Source organism: Manacus candei, unplaced genomic scaffold (genome assembly GCF_025592945.1).
Source record: "Manacus candei isolate 608988 ecotype Guabito, Panama unplaced genomic scaffold, ASM2559294v1 h1tg000043l, whole genome shotgun sequence".
In the NCBI taxonomy this organism is placed as follows: Eukaryota; Metazoa; Chordata; class Aves; order Passeriformes; family Pipridae; genus Manacus; species Manacus candei.
In genome coordinates, this window is record NW_026138091.1 from 10,692,706 (window position 1) to 10,707,096 (window position 14,391).

At 37.3% G+C, this 14,391-nt stretch overlaps 1 protein-coding gene across 2 annotated transcripts; it reads right to left on the reverse strand.

Annotated features, from left to right (window-relative positions):
- Positions 1 to 1,228: 1,228 nt before the first annotated feature.
- IRAK4 (interleukin 1 receptor associated kinase 4) lies at positions 1,229 to 14,368 on the reverse strand. 2 transcript variants are annotated; one of them, XM_051795537.1, is made up of 12 exons: positions 14,284 to 14,368; positions 13,882 to 14,051; positions 12,654 to 12,799; positions 12,141 to 12,338; positions 11,229 to 11,389; positions 10,526 to 10,590; positions 10,162 to 10,276; positions 8,580 to 8,689; positions 5,460 to 5,643; positions 4,559 to 4,621; positions 2,836 to 2,994; positions 1,229 to 2,730 (listed from the first exon to the last, which is right to left on the reverse strand). In XM_051795537.1, exons 2-12 carry the CDS (start codon positions 14,040 to 14,042, stop codon positions 2,698 to 2,700), a joined length of 1,395 nt encoding a protein of 464 aa, XP_051651497.1. In that variant the 5' UTR covers positions 14,043 to 14,051; positions 14,284 to 14,368; the 3' UTR covers positions 1,229 to 2,697. The 2 variants fall into 2 exon arrangements, with proteins under 2 accessions (XP_051651497.1, XP_051651498.1); XM_051795538.1 differs by lacking the exons at positions 13,882 to 14,051; positions 14,284 to 14,368 and having other exon boundaries at positions 12,141 to 12,291; positions 12,654 to 12,780.
- Positions 14,369 to 14,391: the final 23 nt, after the last annotated feature.

Consider the following 14,391-nt stretch of genomic DNA (forward strand, 5'->3'; position numbering starts at 1 on the left):
CTACCAGGTTCTATTTAAAAAAGGCAACTTTCTTAGGATCCTTAGCATTTGCTTTCATCTTGCTATTGTTTTCTAAAGTCTTACCTGGAATTCCAATAAATCACTCTTGCTTTTTTTCATTCATTCATACGTCCTTCTAGAGGTGACTAACTCATTTTATGTTACTGTTCTCCAGATCCTTAACATGCAAAAGGTTGGCTATTTCACCAAGGACAGTGATCTTCCAATCCCTCCATGGCACTTCCCTGCTGAGAAAGGATATAGGCCAGCCATATTAGCCCTCCCTCTCTCCCAAGAACACCTCCCATGTGGAGCTGTCTTCACCCACCAGGAACTGTACCCAACTTCTCTCACCTCCAGTTCTATGAAACTAGATCATCCCATTACTCACAAATAGCTTGAATGACTTAAGTTACTGATTTGTGTCCTAGAAAACTTTACTACAGTAGTTAACACAAAGAATTATGGATTCTAGGATAATTTAATGTTTGTGCAGGGAACAAAGGAAACAGAAGTTGACTACTCTTATCCCGTTTGTGTCTATAGGTGCTGGCTTTACTGTATGAAGACCTCAAAAAAAAAACCTGAGGTGGGAAAGGGAAGTTCCTTCTCCTTGCCCCATATGTATTTAAAACAAAATACAGTTGCCACATAAGTTAACTAGTTTTACCTAATTAACACCTCACATTTTCAATCCTCACTAGAATAATATTCAACAAGTTCAAAACTTTTTTTTTTAATTGTATGAAATGGTAGCTGACATGCTTCATTTTCAGTGAAGGAAGGAAAACTACTGCCAAAACCTCGCTGCTGAGAGCAGCACTGCAAATAGTCATGGTCTAGTATGACAGAACAGGAACTCACATGCTTGCAGCTGAGATTTTCCTAATAGTCAAGAATATCAATTGGTGCATGAACAAAAACGTTCTACCACACCAGAGGTGAACAGAGCTGACCGGGGAGTTACTACAGCAAACACATTTCAGGACAACACTACAGAGGTACTGCAGCTCCAGGGAATAGTAAAAGCAGACATGATCTAATAAAAAACCTTCACATAACAGCTAGAGATGTTTAAAACTGAAAAATGCCTTCAGATTTTACTGTGATTTACCTTTATAGCAGCTTTTTTCTCCACAAGCCCTGGTTCAGAGCTGTACAGCTTTATTCCATTAAGTGAGGTTAGCATAATGTTATTAACAGAAATGCAAGCAACAGAATATGATGATTATTTCCAAGGCTCAAAAGTTTTAATAGCAGAAAGAATCATCTCCAGTGATAATGCAGAGTTTTTATTTATGTTAACAGCTTTTTACAATGTATACTCAATAATGCTAGAAGCAGTTTAGGTGGATCCCTTTTTCCACATGAAGATATCAGTTTGAAAAGGCAATACAAAATGAGTTAATAGCCAGAAATCTCATTATATAAATACATTAGAAATCAAATGCTTTCTACAAAGAGATATATATCCCTGAATACAGTCACCTCTTTGATAATCATGGAATTTCAAATTTAATTGTAGGCCAGACTATTTTCCTATCCCTGAGCTCTCAAGAAAGTCCATGAGGTGCAAAATGGGTTTATATAAAATACTATCTTTTATTTCAATTGTAGCATTTTCATATTTGGTCCAAAGAATCTGGAATCTTACTAGACACTTTCATTCCATTTTTAGTCTGCTTTGATCTGTCCATGCTCCTATTTTAAAAAGCTTTCCATGTTACATTTTTAGAAGTGTATTTTAATATTTAATTAATATGTGTACATATGTATATTAAAAATAGCTTATTAATGTTACTAAGGAAAATGCAGAATTGGTCTTAACAGCGTAATTCCAACCACTTTAACAAAAGAAATCAACTGTTTTTATAATCCATGGGGAATCCTCTCCTAAAGTACTAAAATACTCAATCCTCTCCTAAAATAGTCAAAGTAGCTAAGAGTCTTCCTATGAATAAAAATGGAATGGTTTGTCATCACAGAGTTCACTGTAAGAAAGCATTTGCAAGTGCAAATACATTTGCACTGCAAGATTATTATTTTGCTCAGGAATCACTGATATCAAAAAACAACCTAGAAAATGTCTTGCAGTATTTATTTGACTAAATACTAATGCCAAGAAGACTTTTTGAAATACAGTCACATTCACTAACACTACCAGACCATTCATGCTCATATGGACTCTCAAGCTAAAATCCTAAATAGAAGTTTGTTCTAAATGGGTAATGCTATTGTCTTTTCCCAAAAAGACAACACTAAGCCCCATTTATAGCTATTATATGGTTTTGTCTTCAGTAGAAGAACGTCTAGTACACCTGATCAAGAAAGCAATTTGCAGAGAAAAACATTCTGCCCTGTTACAAAGTCTGCCCTTTGTAGAAGACACACTTGAAACTTGGAAATAAAAAGAATCAAATCGATTCCAATATGGAAGTGCATTTAAAAAGCTGTGGAGAAGATGATGCAATTTGTTAACACAGAAGAAGTTCTCATGTGAAGGGCCCAGTGGCTAAGGATATGTGAAAGGGCTGCTCAGTTAACCAAAAGAGGACAGGCCAACAGCACAATATTACTTGTGTCCAGAAAGTTCTGGAAAGCAGAAAAACTGATAATGCCACATTAATTGCTAATTAAATATTTGCTACTGGTGTCTACTCCATTACAAAAACATTTGTGTATCAGAAGAAACACATGTCAAGTTTTAATCTCTTGGAGATGCTGTTGGATCTGCAAGAGAACAGACAGAAATATAAATGACTGATACTGTAACCACACGTGAGGACACACAACACACACACTCAAAAAAAGCCATTTATCTGAAAGACTACATACCATCTTAATGTCTGGCCTTCTGTTTTTTTTGTCATTCAGACACCGATCAGCAATTGAATACATTTTATGAACTGAAGGTACATCCCAGTCACTCATCTTTTCATCAACATAATCCTCAATAGTTGCTTCCTCATCCTCAATTTCATCTTTTATACTTAACTACAAGAGAGTTTGAAGCAATGAGCAGATAACATTGTATGGATCTGAACAGCCCTTAAAAATATAAATGAACTATAAATTTTTATTTATTACTTATTTTATTGTACATTATTTTAATTAACATCATAAAGCAATTTTCTTTAAGCTGCATTATACAGGTTTAATTTTTTCCCACTTCAAGGCTCAGTTTCCTAGTGTTGGCTGTTTTTTAAGCAAAGCATGATCAACATAAACTATTTATCTTTACCCACAAATATGAAAGCTTAAGTTTGTATAATTTTTCCTTTTTTGTCACTTTTATAAAGCTTCTTTCTCTAATGCCTTCTGTTTCTAGTCTCAGTGGCTGCTGTAGCTATTCTGAAAGGAAACTTCTAGACTGAAATAAAATTTTAAATCTCACAGGTTTAGTCCAAAAGTCTCCGGTTCCAACACACTTGAAATGTGGTATCTGTAGTAACACATACTTCATTTGCACTTCCTTGAACAGTAAGAAGTAAGAGGCAACGAGTAGAGGGAGGTCGTGCCTTCCTCTATGGGTCAGTCTGAAATTGCTGACCAACATTCAACTACCTCAAAATTTTCAAAGCTGGGGATGCCATATGATCTTACACTGACCATTCTCTTTATGCTGCCAGAAGTACTTCACAAAGATAAACTGTACTAGTCAAATCATACTCCATATTCCTTTTTAGATCCTATCTCTGAAAAAGCCTGCTTCAAAAAAACTGAGTTCTCCAAGGTCTTTACAAGCTCAACAGGATAACTATTATGCTACTCCCAAAGATATAGCTTAGAAAGACAAAAAAATCTATTAATAATACACAGGTATTCCTAAAGCTGTGGAAGAAAGTGATCTGCTATCAAACAGTATGGAACATACAAATCCAGACCTCAATGCTATTTCAAACTTAGTAAATAAATTAATCTTTATGTAAAAAGTATTTTAGGAAAACCTTGGATTAAAGAGTTCAGAACATAATTTTAAACTACATAAAAGACTAAATTATGAAGAGCCTTGTAAGATTTTTAATTCAAGAGAGTGAGCTGAGACATTAGTTTCCTAAGTAGTAAAAAAGAAGAGGAAATTCAACCCACCCATCAGTCTGCAAAAAAGCCCTTACATTTCAAACTTCACTAATTAGGGTTAAAAACACAAAGTATTTGCAAATTATTAATAAAACTGAAGAAGGTGAAAACTGATATAGAACCATAAAGAAACAACTGAGGTGAATAGTTCAAAATGTTCCAGGGAATGAGGAATTATCAAGGTATCTGAGAGTAGGCTAATAAAGCACAATGGTATTACAATAAGAACCAGTACCAAACCAAAGAATTCCAGTACCAACTTGGAAGATGACAGCCTTGAGGGGTGAACAATCTACCAGCTAAGAGATAAAAGTTTCAGACTCACCTCTAAGACAAACATCTTATTGACATAAGTGCTGTTTTCACAACTACATATTTTGATGACTAATTTGATTGTCTCAGAACCTGTTAACTGACTGATTTCACATAAAGTAATTCTGGAGCAGGAGGAGGGGAGGAGAAGGCAAAAAGAACATACCAGTAACTGTGGCTCTCGGTTTTCATCTACTGGAGGAAGACCCGTTATTATTTCCAGTAAGACCTAGGAGGAAAAAAAAGCCGAAGAGAAAATGAAGCATAGAATAATCCTCAGCACATATACCATTTGCAAGAAGTAGCATGACCCTCAGACTTTCAAACAAATGCTCCCAGGATCTGTATTTGTCCAAAGATACAGTCATCTATATAATTAATTGATGTTGCTACCTTTATTTTTAATGACCGTTATTAGCAGTGTGGCTTACGAATTTCAATGCAAGTTTTTCTCACTCTATATGATGTTCCTTCAAAGCAAGGCAAAAGGATTTCCAAACTATTCAGACAGTGTCTGGCCTATCTTCTCATGAAACTAAATGCCATGAAGGAAGTGGTCAAGAGTCATTAGGCTCTTGGATCTATTGGATTCGTTATCTTATGGATATCCATTAATTCATGTAATGGATTCATTAATCTGCCAAATATTAAGTTCATGTCTTTTTTGTACTCAAGTCTAAGGCAAATCCCACGTGGACATTGTACTTCTGGTGCTGAAATATAGTAAAACACATTAATTTCAACCATTTTCTTGATTTTCTTTTTCAGCCTGAGTTACACTTTCGTGCAATACTAGGCAAGCAGAAACAATGTTCCACATCACTTCAAACTACATTTAGCAACAACTTGGAATATTATTTTACTCTGGTCTTTCACATAGAAAAATCAACACATTCAAATGATTTTAAAACAATCAAAGTTTAGAAACACTATCTTAAGAAAACATCTATTGGGAAAAAAGGAGAAGTATAGCTCAGAGTAGATTTTTTAATTTCAGATATTCTTGATTTTGTTCGCTTTTATAATTTACAAAAAAAGTCATATACTGCTTTCCACATTCTACTTACTACTCCAAAACTGAAGATATCAGATTTAGGTGTTATCTCTCCTCGCAGAGCTTCAGGTGCCATATAGGCTGCTGTTCCAACAATTCTTTCAGTCATGATTGTCTGTGTGAATGTTACAGATGCTCTTGCAAGGCCAAAGTCAGAAATTTTGGGTATGTATGTATCAGTTAATAAGATATTTGCACTGGGGGAGAAGGGAGGGGAAAAAAAAGATAAGAGAATTTTCCAAACCAGTACAATAATTACGTTTTGTAACAGACTAATATCTCTTTAGTAACCAAATGCAAACCTGCTATTTTGACTGCCTTGAAAGCTATTTATACATAATTCATATAGCAAATTATGTATGAGTAGTTTTGTTAGAAATTGCTCAATTTCAAAATCGATTTCTCTAAGTAAATCAAGAACTGACGGTCAAGATCCATCCATATTTTTTATTGTGTGTGCACACATTCACACATAAAAACCCCCACTTTCTTATAAGAGACCAATATGTTGCACTTATGTTTTGGCTTTAAGAAGGACAATAGAGAACACTTAGCTCTGATCAACTTGTACTGGATCACAGCATGATTCTTATAGTCTAAATCTCTGCTCAGAACTAACAAAAGCAGTTTTTTACACCTATTATCTAATACTATGTTAACCATTACAAATTCACGTGCCAGAGGAATACTAATACTCTTATTCTTGCCTTGGAAGAAAACCAGAACACTTATTACCGCTAGAATAATATATGTGTTGTGTTTCCACTTGATCTCCAGCTTTTCCTTTCCATAAAAAAAACCAATCCTGACAAACAAGGCTCACCTCAGAGACCTTAAGGCTTTCATAAAATACTCAGTGGGATGAATTACAGCATAAATCTACTGGGTTTTAAACTTGTAGCACTTGGAACCATTTTAAAGTCACTTAATATTTCTGTAATCCTCATTTTCTGATCCCCTTAATGGAACTGTAAGAAAACCACGTAGCCTGATACAATACATAACGCTTACTAAAAACTTATATTTCTAACTTCCCCTTGCTCACCAAGCCTTAACAAAATTAACACAGCTGTAAGTTAGAACAGATCACTTGGTGTTAGAACTGCTGTAAATAATGCTAAATATAAGACCACTACAAAAGGCCAAACACTAGTCAAGGCATCATCCACCAGCTGGTTTCATATTTAAAGCTCAGCTTCCAAAAAGAAGAAATCTGAGCTTCTTTTCAAGTTGAGTCAAGTCCAAGAGTGGTCATTTTTGGATACATCACAAAGAGCACAACAGAAGCAAGTTTTTCTGCAATTGTCAAGCTTCAAGAGAGAAACGAACTATTCCTTTGGCATAACCAAGTGAAAAAAAACCTATGAACAACTGTGAGAACACCCATTCAATCATGTACCCTCTAGCCTAGAGAAGCTGTTCTAGTGCCTGTGTGGTTATGAGTGGTCTCTACATGTCACAGCAAAATACAGACTGAAGTTAATCTTAGATGTCTCTTCATTTAAGTTTTACCTGTAAGTGGCAGCACTATTAATAACACCAATCGAATTTACTGAACTATTCACACCACAATTTGCAAAATGGAATCCAAACAAAAAACAAAACCCAATTCTGTAATATGATCAACTCACAGCAGTTAGAAGAGCAGAAGTAGCGTAGGGTAAAAAAGAGCACCCCTTCCAGTCATTACACTTCTCCAGAGGCTTAAGCAGGGAAGAAAGAAGAAACATTGTCAATGCAGCAAGCACACACATGAGGCAGCTGAAGAAAAGGCTTGTTACTCACAAAGCTGCAAGGTCCCAAAACTGAAGATGCCTATATTTAGCAGAGGTGCCAGAAGCCAGAAAGCTATTGAAACATTCATCCATGACACTCAATCAGTCGTCAGCTGCTGCTTCTTAACCCTCAAAAGGAGTAAGGCATTTGGGGCTTTTCTTCAAAGACTTGGACTAATTTTTAAAAAAACCTATACAATGAACTGTAGCATGAAAGGGGAAACAAACAAGCAGACAACCACCCCTTCACCCCCTAAAAAAACCTCACCAAAAAAACCAACCAAAAAAAACCAACCAGAAAACACAACCAAACTCTACAACAAAACGGTCCCTTTTCTGAGCTCTGATACCCCCTAGAAAAAAATTCTAGTATAACAAACAGTGAACATTATCATTGAAGAATTCTGAACTTCATAAACCTGACTGAAGCAATTTCACTGTCTTCATAAAAACTAGGAGTAAATCAAAGGAGACACTGAAAAAATATTCTAGGAAAAGGAAAAAAAAGCGTGGGTTTTCATCTGAAAAATTCCCTATTTAAAAATTCATTGTTTTCCAACAGCAGCTTATTCATTAGCAGCAGTTGTGAATGAACAGAACTTTCTGCATGTTCTTGCGGCACTAAAATAACTATCTGATAGTAACAGATTATGATACAAATTACCATTTACATTACATTTTACAAATTACATTTATAATACAAATTACAATGCAAAATCTCATGGCTGGAAAGCTGTCCAGTGGCTAAGGGAGCTGGGGTTGTTTAGCCTAGAGAAAAGGAGGCTCAGGGGAGACCTTATCACTCTACAGCTACCTGACAGGAAGTTTAGCACAGTGGAGGTCAGTCTCTTCTGCCACGTAACAAGTATTCGGACAAGAGAAAATGGCCTCAAGTTGTGCCATGGGAGATTTAGACTGGATATTAGGAAAAATTTCTTCAACAAAAGGGCGGTCAAGCATTGGAACACGTTGCCCAGGAAAGTGGTTGAATCACCATCCCTGGAGGTATTTAAGACATGTAGGTGTGGCACTTAGAGACATGGTGTAGTGGTGAACGTGGCAGTGCTGTGTTAATGGCTGAACTCGATGATTTGCAAGGTCTTTTCCACCTTAAACAACTCTATGGTTCTAATAGCCTCCTAATTATCTATAGAAGTCTGTACTGGTCATGGCCTTGTGGCACAGACAAGATTATGGTGATGGATGTCACTTGCAGAAAAGATTTGTGCCCTTGACTGAAGCAATGCTTTTTAAAGTTTGTTCTCTCTAAAATTACTTTAATGAGGAAGAAAAAAAAAAGAAAAAAAGAAAAAAGAAAAAAAGTGAAAATGCAGCCAGCAATAGTCTGCAGCTTTTACCTTTTAATATCTCTGTGAATATGATTATTTTCATGCAAAAAGTTGATGCCATTTGCTGTACCTTGAACAATTTTACATCTTGTATTCCAAGAAATTGGTGGAGTGTCATTCTTGATTAAGAAAAGAGAAAGGCAAGTAAAAAAGTGAAAATTATATATATATGCAGTCACATAAACCAAAACAAAAAACTTACAAAACCCCCATAACCCAAAATGGACTTTTTGCTATGATTTGTTGTTTTCAAGTAAATCATTAAAAATACCACTAGCATACCTTTCTTAATTGACTTGGGCAGATATACATGCATTTGTCACATTCTGTTCTTTGCCTGCATTTTGCCGTAGATTAATTCACCAGTTGCAAAAAATGTTCTTGGTTAATATTCGACTCCGACCTTACAAGATCAGCTGCCCTGCAGAGAATCTACCACACCTTCCACTTCACTCTGGCACTGATACCAGAGCCTTTAACCCAAAACAAATAGTTCAAAGCAATCCACAGCTTTTACTAACAATGAGAAGTCATTCTTCCAGTGTCTTTGGATTTACCACTTCTCAGGAGTTTAAGTTTTATTCGTGTCACTAACTAGGCCTTAGAAGTGAGGACACCTACATTTCAAAACCACTTCTTAATCTTGTCAGTGGCCGAGAGAAGAGGATTACAGCATCTCACCATTCCACCACCTCCCTCGCCTGCTCAAAATTTAGACAAGAAGATGACATAAGCAAGAGTCCATGCCCCAAAACACATCCAGTGAAGTCACAAAATGAAGTTATCAGCAAGAACATTCAGTAAGTACATTCCTCACCTATTTGACCTTATCAGAAAAAGGTTGTTTCTGATTTATAGATTCTGATTTATATTTTTTTATTTATACTGTAAATCTGTCTCTTCTTTGTAAAGGACTGTTTAGTATAAAGCAGAGTTTTTGAACTCCTTCAACAAACTAACATGGACACTGATCTACTAGCTTAAGTCTGACTTACTATTGGTATCACTCTGTCTGTCCTTCATAGACAGAGTTGCCTTATCAAACCAAAGCAACTTATTTATTAAAAGCCAAGGCTAGAAGATATGCCATTTGATTAAATCAGAATAAAACACTGCATTTACACAAAATAATAATTTTAAAAAAAATGTAATTCCCATTTATTTAGAAAGAGGTATGTAAACTATGAGCACTGTGTTATAACCACTATCATTACGACAATGAACAAAGGGCAATTTCACAATCCAGAATCTCAAGAACTAGTGGAGAACATGCCAACATTAGAACTGTGAACAGTACTGCAGCACCCTTTGCACTGCTTCACACAGGCACAGCAAGTCCAGCCTCCTGTGCCACTTCAGGTACTGGTACATGACATTGTATTATCAGTCTGATTTGATTTTAATCTATCGAAACCATTTGAATAAAATGTTATTGGAAGAATACTTGTTATCATATTTTCTTCTAAAACACAAGAGCAAGTAGCAAAACATCATTTGGCCATTACAATTCAGTACTGTTTTAGAGACATTCCACAGATGCTTATACTTTAGCAAAGAAGGACAGTTGGAAGCTAGAAAAGATTTTACTTACCAGACAAGCAAGTCTGTCAAGCAATGAACCATTGGGCATGTATTCATACACCAAACAAGGCTGAGCACCATCACTTGAGAAACCAAGTAATTCTACTAGATTTTCATGCTGACACCTAAAGCAAAGGATAAAAAACCGAAAAAAATCTGTTCATATATGTTCTGAAATACACTGAACTTTTGAGGAAAATACAAAGCAGAGGGAACTTGATTCCCAATTACTTGCTTCAGCTCTACTGCACACAGCCAAGTTTCTGTGGTGATGCTTGAAAACAAACAAGTCATGCTGTACAAGAAACATTCTCACTTAACATGAAAATCACTAAGTTATCCTAGAAATACAGAAATTGTATGACTGTACTCACTTTGCCATCATGTTTATTTCTTGTTCAAATTGCTGCTTCAAGTCCTGAACACTAACATCGACCATCTACAAAAGGAAGTTTTTGACGTTAATATCACTGGACATATTGAAATGCACAGTTGTTAATTTAAAAAAAATGGAATTGTAAACCTTTCTTTAGATGTGTTACATGTAACAACAAGTTAACTGTTTATTCAGCTCGAAAATGAAGTATCAGAACATGACTTTTAATTCCTTGGAACACAGCATTATTGGACAAATAGATCCAGTTTCAGCACAGTCACCAACCTACCATTCACTGCATACTCATTATAAAATTAACTTACTCACACAGACCAATGGTTATGAAGACTAAAATTCTATGGCAATACCTATTTAGCTTGTGAATCTTACCTATATGAATCTGAAATGGAAACATCCTTAGCAACCCTTCCCTTGTGCCACTTCTCAGCAGGGAGAGCACTCTGCTCTTCCTGACAACTTGCCCGAGCCACTCAAAGGGAGCTACAGAGAAGGTGAGAATTGTTCCACACGACTGTGCCAACTCATTCATGGGACTACAGGATACGGTTCTCAATCCAACTAATATTTAACATGGTGACACTTTTTGAATTATATGATTCTACACTTTCCACAATAAGCAAGATAAGTCTATACTATAAAGTAAACTGTCATTAAAATGAAAGAAAAACCAGGAAACTCACAGCAACGAGCTTCTTGACAGCCACATTTCTGCCATTGATGTAGCCTTTGAACACAACGCCAAAGCCGCCTTCTCCCAGTTTATTACCTCCAGATGATTCTGGTCGGGCATCAAAATTATTTGTAATGCTTTCCAAGTCATGAAACAAAAAATTATGGAAATCTGAAAGACATATTTGATATTTAGCATAAAGCTCTGATTTCACTTAAGGAACAAGGATATTGAATAGTTTCCTGCTTCGGTTCTATTAAAACAAAAACTTGATACCACACAAATCCTGACACAGTGGAGCTCTACTTCCAGATTCATGATGAAGATACCAGAAAAAAAAAAGGCAGATAAATAACTAGCTATGCATAATTTTCTTCACAACTAGCACTGTAGCAGACTTCTGATTCTATTTCTTGTTCATACTTGTAATACAGGTAATAGAAATTAAACATGCTGCATATCACAGAGAGAGCCACACTGCCTTAGATTTAAAAAATACACCTAGACCACATCATGTTTCTGGCAGTAACACAAAAGTGGATCTTTAGGAAGGAATAGATCAATCATACACTCTCCTAGAATGCCTACTTTAGTCATCTTTTCTCCAACAGTCTTAGTCATTTCTGACATATAAAATCCAGCTTTAAAACATAAGATGCTGAACAGTCTATAAAATAAGCATTGGAAAAGGGCAACAGGATTATGTGTGGCACAAAATAAATTGCAATGTAACTAACAGTCAAGTCTTCCATCACGTTTGGTGACTTGTTGGCAAGGTGAAAGATGCTGTTTCCCATAAATGCACAATAATAGGAATAGAGTCATCACTCTTATGCATTGCTATAATTTATTTCACATGGGGTGAAGGACAGATCACAAAAAAAAAAAAATAGTACTTAATTCTAGCAAAATAATTGCCTACCTGTGTTTCTGGACTGTGAACTGCTGGTTTTTTGACTTAAGTGGGAAGGATCTGAATGTTGCTTCTCAGTACCCTGAGCTAAAACAGGCTTTATAGATGCTGCTTCTTTTTCCTGTACAGGTAGTTGTTTCTCATGCATAGGCAAGGTTTCCTGTGAAGAAAGAGGTAATGTAACTTCTTGTGGCATCCTTACAGGTTCTGAAAATGGAATTTAGAAAAAGTGTTAACTACATTAGGAACCAGAAAAAAACCTTGTAATATTAATGCCAGTATCTTTTAAAATTAGGAGACATGTAAACATCATGAGAAGGTTATATTCTGCCACCCTGTGTCAACTCCAGCACTCCTACTGAAACTTGGAACTCATTTAAACTGTTATTACAAGTAATAGAAAGTACATCCATTTTGGGTTATTTTGACCCAATCCTTTCTGATTTTCTAGTTACTATGAAGCTCTTTAGCACCTTAGAAAACTGAGAACACAGTACAAAAATGTACAAGAGTAATAGTTACCTTGAAGCAACAGGCTTGCTGGTGCTAGGAATTGATTTCTAAGCAGCAGATCCACAAGATCAGCAACTGTACAGTTCGTTGTTCCCCAGTCAAAAAGCAACTCACATGTAGGACTCTTTCCCATTTGTACAAATGCCTCAAATCTCCTTAAAAGATAAATTAAGACCAACATTAAAAAAAAAGTGACCTGAAGAAAGAGATTAAAGGCAAATTAACAACAACAAAAAAAAAACCAAACACAAAAACTGCCCAAAAAACCCAAACCAAACCCCACAAAAAAAAAATTCTGAATGTACTGTACAAATTCACTAATCTTCTAAAAAAGCCATAAAAACATTCAAAATCTGGGGGAAATATTACAAAATATGGGAAAAACTAAGGTAAAAGCATGTATATGTGGGTTCAGCATCTTTGTCTGGGACACATAATATACTGGCACATGGGACTAACAGACAAGAGAATGTCAGCAAGAGACAGTGGGTAAATCAGAGCCAGATCAAATGGAAAAATAATTCAGTGTTTTCTGTCCACTTGCCATTCGCACTTCATTTTGAATGTTTTGAGATGGGCATTAAGCAGAAATTGAGATCTAGTATTCTGACTGATTTACTACTATTACAGAAAGACAAACAAAGATTTAATGCTTAACATCACTAGAAAAGACTGGAAACCCAAAATGATAGATACAGTATTTAAAACCTCACAATCTCTGAAAAACCTTTGGGATTCCTTCCACAAGCCCTTCAAGCAAAAAGGTGTTCATAAAATACTGCAGGCATTACTTCTTAATTAAACTTGTAGACAGCCCTAGGCCTGTCTACTAACATTTGTTGGACATTTTCTTGGGAACTGTGAATTGGGAGTTATAGCCCAGTAGTCTCTTGGGCACAGTGAGGTCAGTCTTTACTGGTCTGTAGGATACAGTAACACAGCCAGTGCTGTATTGCTAAAAATACATGTCTGTGGCTGTAATTAAGGCTAATTTCCTTAGTCAATTTTTCTTGGGCTTGTCTAAAAACTGAGCTACAGAACAATTAGGAGTAATTACCTTGAGTTCCCTCAGGGAATGGCACTGTAAGATACAAGTACCTTACCTTTATAGCACACAAATTACAGCAAGTTACAGTAATGGGATGGAAAACGGGACGGACACCGGTACGGGATGGACAAGGCAGTTATGTTAAACAGGTAACGCACGAGGTTACGTTACATGACTTTTATGTAGGACCTTATATGCATCTGGCTGTATCTGCCTTCACCGGACGGATTTGTTATATCCATGGCGAGCCTCCTCCAGCCCTCCTGCGGGTCGATGTAGTCCGCCAGCCGCCTCACGAGCCCGTAGCTCAGGCAGCGGACGAGCGTAGAAGCCGTCACGGGCTCGCCCATCCTCAGCTCCTGGGGACACGAGTGGCGCCGTCACCTGTCTGGGTGCCACACCCGCGCCCGCCCGACAACGCCCGGCTCCGGCCCCCGGCTCCGGCCCCCGGCCCGTCCTCACGGCTTCACAGTCGCCTCCCGGCCCGCCCGCGGCCACTCCCCGCGACGCGGCTCCCGCCCCCCATTCCCAGTAGGCGGGAGCCCCCTCCGCCCCGCAACCGGCGGCAGGAGCCCCCTGGAGTCCCCTCACCGCCCCCGTCGGTTCCTGGCAGCGGCGCCCACACCCCACACGGGCGCGCCCCGGCACCGCTTCCCCTTTAAGAGGGCGGTGCCATGCCCCGGCGGCGCTGACGTCACC

Coding starts and splice junctions, on each gene's coding strand:
- IRAK4 (XM_051795537.1), bottom strand. CDS start 14,042: ATGGGCGAGCCCGTGACGGCTTCTACGCTCGTCCGCTGCCTGAGCTAC. Junction 12,800..13,881: donor TACAGCCAGATGCATATAAG/GTCCTACATAAA, acceptor TTATCTTTTAAG/GAGATTTGAGGCATTTGTAC. Junction 8,690..10,161: donor TTGACAGACTTGCTTGTCTG/GTAAGTAAAATC, acceptor TTCTTAATCAAG/AATGACACTCCACCAATTTC.